The following is a 12028-nucleotide window of genomic DNA, read 5'->3' as shown; positions in this document are numbered from 1 at the left end:
ATCATTTTTCAACCTGTTTGTGTCTTTAAATGTAAAATACCTCTGTTGTAGACAGCATATAGTTGGATCATTTTTTTAAAAATTAATTCTGCCAATCTCTTATTTAATTAGAGTGCTTAAACCTTTTACATTTAATTTAATTACTAACAAGGTGAGATGTATCTCTCCCATTCTATTTGTTTTCTATGTGTCATGCCTTTCATGTTCTGTTATTGCTTTTTTTATGTCAAATAGATATTTTCAAATGTACCATTTAAATTTCCCATGGTTTCTTTTGCTCTATTTTTTTTAGTTATATTGTTAATGTTGCCCTAGGGATTACAATTAACTTCTTAACTTATAACAATTTACTTCGGATTAATACTAACTTTATTTTAATAGTATACAAAAGGCCGGGCATGGTGGCTCATGCCTGTAATCCCCGCACTTTGGGAGGCTGAGGTGGGCAGATCACCTGAGATCAGGAGTTCGAGATTAGCCTGGCCAATTTGGTGAAACCCCATCTCTACTAAAAAAAAAAAAAAATACAAAAATTAGCCAGACGCAGTGGTGCATGCCTGTAATCCCAGCTACTCGGGAGGCTGAAGCTGGAGAATAGCTTGTACCCAGGAGGCAGAGGTTGCAGTGAGCCAAGATCGCGCCACTGCACTGCAGACCGGGCGACAGAGTGAACTTTGCTTCTGTATCGCTCAATTTCTTCTCATCTCTTTTATGCTGTTATTGTCATATAAGTTACGTTCTTATACATTGTGTGTCCAAAACAAATTTAAAATTATGCCATTGTCTCTTAAGTCATATAGGAGAACAAAAGAGATACAAACAAAACATACATTTATCCTGTCTTTTATATTTGCCTATGCAGTTACCTTTACCAGTGTTCTTTATTTCTTCATGTGGATCTGAGTTACTGTCTTTTAACTTCAGTCTAAATTTCCTTCAGTCTGAAAGACTGTATTTTATTTCTTGTAGGGTAGGTCAACTAATGATTAATTCTCAGTATTCTGAGATAAATTTTCCAGTTTATTTGAGAGTATCTTAATTTCTCCTTCAGTTTTGTAGGATAGTTTTCGCTGGATATAGAATTTTTGGTTTACAATCTTTTTCTTTCAGCTGTTCAAATATGTCATTCGCCTGCCTCTGACCTCTGTGGTTTCTGATGAGTAATCAGCTCTTGATCTTTTTGAGGATTATTTGTAACTGAAATGTCACTTCTCTTGCTGCTTTCAAGATTTTCTTTATGTCTTTGGCTATGGATAGTTTGATAATAATGTGTATAGGTATAGATCTCTTTTGACTTTATCCTATGTGAAGTATACTGAGCTTCTTGGATGTGTAAATTCACTTTTTAACATCAAATTTAGGAAGTTTGGGGTCATTGTTTTCTCAAATATTCTTTCCATTCCTTCCTTTTCTCCTCCCTTTCTAATCTCCTGTTATGCGTATGTTTGTATGCTGGATGGTGTTCTCCAGGTCTCTGAGAATGTGTTCATTTTTCTTCATTTTCTTTTCTTTTCATCATTAGACTGGATAATCTCCATGGACCTATCTTTACCTCCTTTGATTCTTTCTTCTGCTTTCTCAGATACGCTGTTGATCCTGTCTAATAAATTTTCATTTCAGTTATTATACTTTTCTACTTCAGAATTATATTTGGTTACATATAATTTCAGGGAACAAAGAAAAGTGACAGATCACAGAGAACAAACCAGTAACTTTGGAATCACGAGCAAAAAGTTCAAACCTACCGAGCCACAGATGAATGAGTTTCTAAATGCCTTGAATACCACTACCTCAGCTAAAATTAAATTCTGTCAGTTTGCATCATAGTAGTATCACATTGCATGAGACTTTTTAAACTGCAAAAGGTTCACGTGTGATTCTCAAGCTATGTCACATCATGGGGAAACCTTTTAATTTTTTTTTTTTTTTTTGAGACAGGGTCTCGCTCTGTCACCCAGGATGGAGTGCAGTAGTGCAATCTCTGCTCACTGCAACCTTCGCCTCCCAGGTTCAAGCGATTCTCCTGCCTCAGCCTTCTGAGTAGCTGGGACTATAGAGTAGTGTACACCACCTTGCCCAGCTCATTTTTATTTTTTTGGTAGAGATGGGGTTTCACCATGTCTCCTAGGCTGGTCTCAAACTCCTGACCTCAAGTGATCTTTCCACCTTGGCCTCCCAAAGTGCTGGAATTACAGGTGTGAGCCACTGTGCCTGGCCACCTTTTAAATCTTTAACTTCTGAAACTTCAAAGGTTCAGGTCTTCTCTGAGCTCTGCCGTCAGCTGACTCTTGGCTTTAACTAGAACATTCACATCGCTGGGATTATTTTCCCCACCTGTCAAGTAAGGTCGCTAGACTAATCTTTAATGTCCTTTTCTGCACTAATGTTTGATAGGTCTAAGAGTTGCCATTTTTGATAGATCTTTAGGATAGAAATGATAATAAAACAGAGAAAAATTAAACCAACCCCCTCTGCCATTTTTAACCTGATAAGAATTACTGAATTGCAGAAAAAGAACTCATCAAACTTAACAGGAACTCTTAATCCTGAGTGGATCTGCCACATCGTTTTTTCACCGATGACATTTTTCTCTAATGGACATGAAAAGGACAAGATGAATCAGTGATGGCACAGAGCCAGCTGTGTAAAGATTTAGCCATATGAATAGTTAAGGAAAGTGGGTCTAACTGAGGTTAAAAACCAGTGAACTACCTCAAAGTTAGATTCCTTTTTGGCTTCTTCTACTGATAATGGTGGTAAGGTAATCTTTGCTTTTTGGGTTTAGCTTGTTGAAACCATTGTCCATTTAGTTAATTAAGCCCTGATTTATATCCTTTGTAAAAGTGAATTCTCTTAGAAGTTGTTACTGGTACATCTGGATGGATTTTCACCTCCTAGTTTTAAGCCATTCAGGTCATTCACTTCATAAGGGATTGGTCCAATAAGCTGCATTTGTCAGTCTTGCAAATACCAGCATGTAAAGCTTGATCTTTTTTATTCTGTTTATCCTTCATACTGCCAATTTATCTGAAAGATCAATGAGAACATAAAATGTTTTTCTGCTGTATTCTCACTTTTATTACATCTGTAATAAAAATGTCATTTTAGTAAATAAGGATGGTTCAGTTCATATCAGATTTTTTTTCATTATCTTCCCAGTAGCACCCAGAGCCAAAGTGTAATGTTTAGTTATACTTTGGTTTCCCAGTTTCTTGTTCAAATCTGCAAACTATGAGCAAAGGTTAACTAAGAGTGATCATTTTTCTATATCTGCTTTAAATGGGATAAATATAAAGCCAGTAGCCATATATATAATATATGCATGTGTCTGTATGCATATAAAAATATTTGTCAAATACTCTGAAATAATTTTTTTGTAGAACTGAAAGACTATACCTCAATTTGACTCTTAAAGAAAGATGATTACATATTGTTAAAATAGATCTCATAATCATATCATTAATGAGCAAAGTAGTGGTTCTCTGCATATATTCCAGCTTTTGTTGGATTAATGTGAAAATTCTAAGATATTACCCGGATTTACATTTGAGAAAAACTGTTACAAAAGGCAGGCACCTAAATGTAATTGTCATATTGATCTTTATAATTTTGTGTATGTATTTAAGTTTACATAAAGTATAGTTTCTTAGCTTGCCTTTGACTAGTTTCTTTCAGTTTGTCATGTATGCAACTATACACTTCAGAATAAAATGAAAATATCCACTTATACTTCATCAGGAAGTACGATTATGTTATAGATAACATTGGACTAAAAACAAGTTTTATACTACACATCCAATGTATGGTGTAGGAAGTGTAAGAACATAGTCTCACAGTGAATACACAGGAGGAGCCCAGTGCATTGTTCGGGTGGTTTCATTTGTAGTAATATGGCATGTTTATCTCTACAGGGGGATCTTTGGATGTATATAGGAAAATGCCAGAACACGTCCTTGGAAGAATTGCAGTAGCAGTAAGTATATGGCTTCAGTTTTAGGAAATTTGAGTGATTTAATCCTTATAATCAAGCTCACTCTTCTTATATTCTCAATGTCTTTTCTTGTTCTTCAATCCCAGTTGGCTCCCAAGACCTTCTTGACTTTCTCCTGTTTTGTTCTTTCTTCTTTTCATAGACCAGCCCACCCACCGTCACAACATAGTCACACACTTATGTATTCCAACCTGTTCTAGTTTCATGTGTTTGCAGGGACCTTGCTGTTCTTGTTGACTCGTAAAATTTCCAAGTTGTTCTTAAAAAAAAACAAAAACAAAAAAACTGCTTTTTTGTTTTGTTTTTACATTTTGTAGTTATGATTAGCATATGTTTCGCAAATACTTAAAAAGTCTGTTATTAAAGCAGTCTATGAGAAAACACTAATTTGTTAAGAACAAAGTAGTATTAGTAAAGATTTTTTGCAGTCTTTTTATGTTCTTGGTTTTTAATTTTTTCATCAACTATATCTAGAAATTTATTCCCTTTGTGATTTAAAGCAGTTTTTCCATATTCATGTATTTTCTATATACACTAATATACTGATGAAATTGAACTAACATTACTATAATGTTCTCATAAGTTCCGTATTTCACATTTATAATAATGTAGGTTAAACAGTGTCTGAGAGAAGTCATGGGGTGGTGTAATAGTAAACAATTGCTAAGCTAAAGACACTATGATAACTTCAGTGGTTTATTGCAGAACAAAGTGATTGTACCATGTACCATATAATTAAATGGCTGATTTTCACATTCATTATGCATCAGACTGACAACTCAAATTCTTTAATCCAACATGGATACTTATTTAGTCTTAGTTCATTGTAATTCACAGCTTTCCTTTTTTCTTTCTAATTATTAGTGTGAACTGCCCTGGGTGATGAGAACTTTCTTTTCTGATGCTATTGCTGCTAAGTAGCTTCTCATCTACATGTGTAGGTAGATTAGTATGAAATTTGAGTACTAAAATCACTATTTTAGATGAAAATAAAAATGTTTCATTTCCTGTTCTAATGCCAGGGGAGTGAATGCTTTGTGGCTTTTGGCAGTTCTTGGCTGTAAAGTTTAATAACATGTATAATAAAGGGCAAAAAAAGGCAAGGATACCAGTTGAAAAAGAAAAAAGTATACAAGTTCTATATACTCAATTATCTATGGAACTTGGCAAAAATAGAAATCTCCCATCTTCAGTAGAGAAGCATGTTCTTCCTGAACTTCATAAATCTTACTTCCCTCTTGTTTAGGGCATCCACACAAGGCCACCAATCTTTTCAATTCTACTGGAGTAGGAAAACTGTTGAAGTGAATAGAGTCAGCAGAAAAAATAATTCAGCGTCAAATGCAGGGCTTGCCTATTAAGTGAATGAAAATATGACACAAATTATTTTAGTGAAAGGCATTAAAGTAAGTGCTACTCCAAAGGATTGTTTATATTTGCTCTTACATTTTTTTTAGTAGGGGTTTTTCCCCCTAAATATGTGTCCAATTTCTCCAGCTTTTATGACTCATCATGTCATAGTAATGAAAACTACATACAGCTGTAGTAGAAGAAATGCTTTTAATAATTTTGCTTTTTGTCTGCCACTTTTTATAAATTCTGCAGGAGCCTGGGTTTGTGTAATGCCTCCAAAGTGTATTTTTTTTTTTTATGTATCCTGAATAGGCTACAAATTTGAATGATCATTTGTTGCAGCTGACGAACACCAGATTGGCCCATGGCTAATACCTGACACTGGGAGGGTTGTACTAGTCAAAATAAGACTAGCAAATTGATGGGCTGTGGGTTATGGTGTGTAAACTAAATATTCCCACAGTCTGATTGTGTTCCCAGTATCCTTGGTCATCTCTCCAAAAGTGTACTGAAGATGGCATCAACATCTTTCCCTTGAGTTCCCTCATTGAGGCCAAGAAAGCACAAGGGTGCTATTGCCAAGTGAAAAGCAACAGAATCAGAAAGAGAGAGTGGGAAAATCGGTGTATATTGAATACTTCCTGTGCTAATCACTAATGCATGCTGTCTATACAAATATTATGTCATTTAGTCTTTACAGCCACCATGTAAAGTGTGGACTATTGAACATACTCTGTGCACATGCAAGATGAGGTTTGGAAAAGTTAACCAGCTTGCCCAGAGTTATCATCTAATTAGTCAGTACAAATTTGAACACAGGGCTGTCTGACACCATACCCCTTGCTTTCTCAGTGTGTTCTCCTAACAGAATGAGAAAAAAAAAAAAAAAAAAAAAAAAATAGAGGCAAGAGTGAAAGAAAGAGCTAGGCTAAAAAATAAAAAAAGAGACTTATGAATGAGAAAATAATGGAGCAACACAATTGCTTCAGATTCTTTTCATGTCTTTAGGTATCTCTCTTTTCCCAAATTAACTTTATTTTCCAGGGTCTAATAATCTGGCATGCAAGGCAGATTCATAGGTCCAAGGTTCATTACAGCATGGACCTCTGTCGACCTCTGTGATACGTTGTTCAAATTTTCTCCTGTAAAATGTATGGCAAGAGAGTTCCCCCCCCCCCACCAAGGAATTTATACATACCTGGTTTCAGCCTTCCAACTTGCTCAGTGACTCAGTGGTTTTTCTCTACTATCCATTTGAATATGGTCTCCTATAAAGAGGAATGAATGCCTTTCTGCCTTTCCCTGCCACCCAACACATTCTGTTTTTCTTCTCATTTCTGAAGCAGTGACATTGTGTACTGTATTTTGAGTGCTAATGTTGATTGAAGTTGTCCCTGAAAGGAGGTGCACTTGACATGTCAAGGAGTGAGTGATTGACAACAGATATAAGTACTTTTAGTGTCAAGGCTTTGTCAAGTCATTGTTGTGAAACCCAGCCTACTGAATACCAATAATATCCTTTAGATTTTTCAGTTCACAGATTTCTAGCTCCTTTTTCACCAGAATTTACATGTTTCTAAAGGAAAATGTAGTGTATTTTGACAAAGAATAAGAATATTTTCTTTTTGAATCTCTAACATAGTGAATAATTTTAGCAAATATTATAAAATCAGTATTTGTTTTATTTTTTCTAACTGATAATCAGAATATATTGGATTGCCTTTCCCTACATGTTTTCTGAAAATTCATTTTGTATGGAACCAATTTTTAGCGGTGAGCTATCTTTAATGGATAGTTTTTATAACATGCAGCTAAGCTTCTAAGTTGAAAATTTTAACCCTACTTCCTCAGAACGGAGAAGATGATCACCTCCATGCTAAATAAGATGATCTCCTCCTATTACTCAGAGAGAAAATTGTTATCGTTATGGATGTTACTTTTTATAAACATTTAAAGAAATATTTTTGTTATGTTTCCTTCTGTGATAAAATTATCATTATTAATATTTTGATATTTTCTTGCTGTATTGTCTTCCTGTCCAGAATACATGTGTTTTATTGTAATGCCAGTTATTTCCAAACTCTGGAAGAAGTCATTTGCTATAAAAATGTATGCTGTTCTCTTAAAATAGACAAACATATACCGGGATTGATGAATCTATGTAAGCAAATCTTTCAGGAGCACATTGCACCCTTTGAGAACAATTAAAATATGTTAACCTCTGCTCAGTATTAATTGATATAGATTTTTGTCTTCTAGATCTTTTGGAAATTGGCTTTCTCCCATTGCATTTCTTATTTTACAGTTGCTCTTAGGCTTCCTTGATCAACTCGAATCCTTGCATATTTAGCCCCTAACGCACTTCTTACCATTTTCAAGATATGTAAACCACTCAGTTACTTCTCATGGTAATGGTAGGTTTTCTTGTTCTTATAGTCCTGACTTACCCGGAATTCTCTATAATGATGAATACTTTTAAATCTTACAGTAAATTTTGACTAGTAGTGATTTGTTCAGTGTATCTGGTGTCAAATTATGAATAGTCAACCTTGAAATTGGTAAGTTCACACTCGTGTGCATATAGGGTCAATGGTTATGAATAAAACATGTGCATTTCCTTTTATAGCAATTTACATGTAAAGATTTTTTAAGTTTTTAATGGTGACCACTGATTAAATTTTCTACATAGAAGGGAGTACTTGTAACCCATATACTTAGGGTCATGAAAACACCTTTTTCTCAGTATCTCATTCAACTAATTACTCTTAACTCACGCTATGAAAGTGAAAACTGCAAATCTAATTCAGATGTTTGTATTTTCTCATTTTATTTCCTTGACCTGTCTTTTTAATACCTTGCCTTGTCAACATATATGCTTTGCGCCAGCCAGACTGGCTTGTGAGGACCATCTTGATATACTTTGTTCTTTCCTACTCCAATATACTTTATAAATTTGGAGGGACCTTTTTGTTTTGAGATTATTTTAATCTTATAGAAAAGTTGTGAGACTAATACAAAAAATTCCCACAGATGCTTCACCTATATTCCCTAGTTGTTAACAGTTTACCACATTTGGTTAAAAATCTATAAACATATTTTTTCCTGAAACATTTGAGAATAAGTTACAGATACCACGGCCTTTATCCCAAAATATGTTAGGTATCTATTTCCTAAGAACAAACACATTATCTTACGTAATCACTGATTAAAATCAGGAAACTAGTATTGATACAATATTATTATCTACTCAACAGCCCTTATTTGAATTTCACCAATTGTCCAATAATACCCTGTATAGACCAAAGAAAAAAAATTCTGGTTCTGGAAGTCTAGGATTATTCTTTGCATTTGGTTGTCATGTCTCTCTAATGCCTCAGTGTTTGTCTTTCATGACTTTGATATTTTGGAAGAGTATATTGCCCCAATACTTTGATTATATATTTCTACCTTCACCTAAACACTTCCTTCTCTTTTTTTCATTTAAGTTAAATCCGTTACTCAAGACACAATACCTTAGTAAACCTTTCTGACTCCTGATGGGAAAAGCAGTTTCTATTCTACCCACTGCCTTATTTCATCAGTTGACTTTTTTTAAATGTCTCTCCAGGCCAGGCATGGTGACTCCCACCTGTAGTCCCAGGGATTTGGGAGGCCAAGGCAGGAGGATCCCTTGAGGCCAGGAGTTCAAGACCAGCCTGGACAACAAAACAAGATCACATCTCTACAAAAAATATTTTAAAATTAGCAGGGTGTGGTGGTGGGCACCTGTAGTCGCATCTACTCAGGAGGCTGAGATGGGAGGATTGTTTGATCCCAGGAGTTTGAGGTTACAGTGTGCTATGATTGCACCACTGCACTCCAGCCTGGGCAACAGTGAGATCTTGTCTCAGAAGAAAAGTTTCTCCTTGGTCATAGTGTCCTGACTTCAGAAAAAGTTTTACACAGAGAAGTATAGAAAATTAAGAAAGCCATTGTCCGTTTTTCCTGTCCGTCTCCTTGCCTGGCTTAGCATCATTATGAATTCAGCATAGGTACTTCCAGATTATTTTATATACACATGCACTTATTTCTTTCATTTGGAGTACCTTATCTTCAGAAGATTATAAGCTCATTAAAGGTAGGAACTGTGGCTTTTGCATTTGGTTTTCCCGCAAAGCCTCACACAGAAACGGGAGATGTTCAGTAAATGCTTATTGATTGACAGAGTTTTAAAGGAAGAGTTAGGCCAGGCGTGGTGGCTTACGCCTGTAATCCCGGCACTTTGGGAGGCTGAGGCAGGAGGATCACTTAAGCCTAGGAGTTCAAGACCAGCTTAGGCAACATTAGTGAGATCCCTGTTTCTACCAAAAAAAAAAAATAGCCAGGCGTGGTGGTACACACCTGTGGTCCCAGCTACTCAGGCAGCTGAAGGGGGAGGATTGCTTGAGCCCAGGAGGTCAAGGCTACAGTGAGCAGTGATTGTACCCCACAGCACTACAGCCTAGGTGACAGGGTGATACCCTGTCTCAAAAAAAAAATGTTGATATATTTAAATATGGAAAGTTCCTTATAAAAACCATAATTGATAATTGTACTGTTTTCTTTTTCCTAAATTTAGGTTGTTAAAGGCCTTACTTATTTGTGGAGTTTAAAGATTTTACATAGAGGTATGTGCTGGGCTTATAAGCTTGGGCTTAATTGGGTGGGGTTGGGTCTCTCCAGATACCTTGATTTTTAAAGTAAGTGTTCTGACATTTAAGCCAGCTGATACATCTGGTACTCAAAAAGATGGCTGCTTTATAAATGTTATGTTTCTTGTTTTCTCCATCAACTGCTCTCATTTAGATTATAAACTTGGTAGCGTGTTTTTGTGAATCACCTTTGTCAAACTTGTAAAAAGATATTTCATAGTATTTGAAAATAACAGGATCTTGTTTGTCTTACTTAACTCTTGTTAATGCAAAACCTTTGCTTTCTGTACAGTTACATCCTTCCTTCTAATAACATTTCAGATAGTATCACACACTGTTCCTTAAGAGATTGCTTCACATACCTGGAAAGAAAAACTTTATTTTTAATTTTTTTTAAAGATGGGATCTTGCTATGTTGGCCAGGTTGGTGTTAAACCCCTAGCCTCAAGCAATCCCCCTACCTTGGCCTCCCAGAGTGCTAGGATTCAGATGTGAGCCATCGCGCCTGGCCAAAAGTAAAACTTTAAATAAGATATTGGTGAAAGCATCAGGAATAGTCCCCTTGTCCGGTAACAGAACACATGAGAGAATAATCAGATAACTGTTGAATATTGCAAAAGGAATCTCCTTTTGTTTTTTTAATGTTCCCAAAATATCTTAATTCATTTGGAGCAAATTATTAAGTGAGAAAGAGACTATAACAAAGCAACTTCAAGGCCTAGTGTTACTAACAGTGCTGTTTAATTTTACACATCTGCTCATCTTAGCTTTATGTGCATTTGGGGAATGGAACAGCATACACATTAGATATGATTAAAGGAAAGTTTTTTTTTAAGAGTGTAAACTGTGAGATGGAGAAAACAACTGATATTTTCAACTGTGATGTCATATCTGTCACTACAGGTTGTTTTCTTTTGTGGTGGTTTTAATATCCTAGTGATTCCACATCTCTTCTGAAATCCTCCTCCTTCTTTTTAATGAGGGTATCTAGATTTTGACAAATAAAATATTCAGGGTTTTGAGGGTATTTATTCTGACTAAATGAAATCATAAACTAGATTTCTTTTTAAAGCCAGTCCACTCCATTTCTAGAGTATAGTTGGTGTGAAAGGTAAGTGTAGGGAGAGTGAGTTTTGTTAGTATTACTTTCTCTGGGTATAAATAAGTGTGTGAACACATTTGGTGGATGAAAGAAAAATTGAGCATTTTTGACTACCAAGAGCAAGAGATAACAATATTTAACATTGTATAACTTGTATTGTTTCTATTCCCTGTACTTTTACCTCCCCACACCCAGCAACCCATAAAGTGGTGATAGCCATTTTAATAAGAATTAACCCAATGGTCAGTTCTCAAAATTTGATTGATTTTTTAAAAATGGACATCTGCCATCCATTTGACAAAAGAACTAAAGGGAAAACATCCATTCTTAATAGCAAAGCTTTCTTTAAACGGACAGTGCCATGGAAATTCGAGTGTTATTAGAAAGTGAGTGTTAGGATCATCATGTGCTCTGGGCATACAGGTTAATTCTGGCTTATAATGAAATCCCTCTCTAGCTATAACTTTGTGCATGGAATCTTAGTAGCACAAAGAACTATGGTGGATAGGGAAATACGTTTTAGTTATTCTGCCATTATCTTGATTTTTCTTCTTTAAAATTAGAAATCATGCTGATAAGTTGATGTACCTTTCGTATTCCTCTATCTAAATTTTTTTGATTTTGATTTTTACTCTGGGTTTGGGGGAAATAACTAAAATTTTCATTTGAAATGGGATCTTGATAGACATGTTTCAAATGGATTTGTCTGGATCTAAAAATAATGTCGAGGGTCAGATTCTCAGTATAATCACTTTATGATCACTGTGACCAAACTTGGTTGACCAGAGCCTGTCAGAAGCCAGTAGGTCCTTTTTTTCATCCCTGGTTGCAACTTGGGCTAAGAAAGGGCTCTTTTGTTAGTGATGGACAAGGGCTGCAGTGGTTTGACTGATGGAGAACATAGAGGTTTCA

General features: G+C 35.5%; 1 protein-coding gene across 14 annotated transcripts in view; it reads left to right on the top strand.

Moving 5' to 3' along the window:
* Window positions 1–12028, top strand: part of MAP2K5 (mitogen-activated protein kinase kinase 5) — a 274973-nt gene that overhangs the window by 108150 nt on the left and 154795 nt on the right. For all 14 annotated transcript variants that reach the window (XM_021941782.1, XM_021941781.2, XM_021941778.1 and 11 more), the window contains exons 12-13: window positions 3912–3973; window positions 9942–9990. In XM_021941782.1, the coding sequence (XP_021797474.1) occupies window positions 3912–3973; window positions 9942–9990 (111 nt within the window). The remainder of the gene's footprint in view (window positions 1–3911; window positions 3974–9941; window positions 9991–12028) is intronic.

The sequence above is a fragment of the Papio anubis genome, chromosome 7 (assembly GCF_008728515.1).
Source record: "Papio anubis isolate 15944 chromosome 7, Panubis1.0, whole genome shotgun sequence".
In the NCBI taxonomy this organism is placed as follows: domain Eukaryota; kingdom Metazoa; phylum Chordata; class Mammalia; order Primates; family Cercopithecidae; genus Papio; species Papio anubis.
The sequence above is the reverse complement of the archived record's forward strand: the minus strand, read 5'-3'. Positions and strand labels throughout refer to the sequence as shown.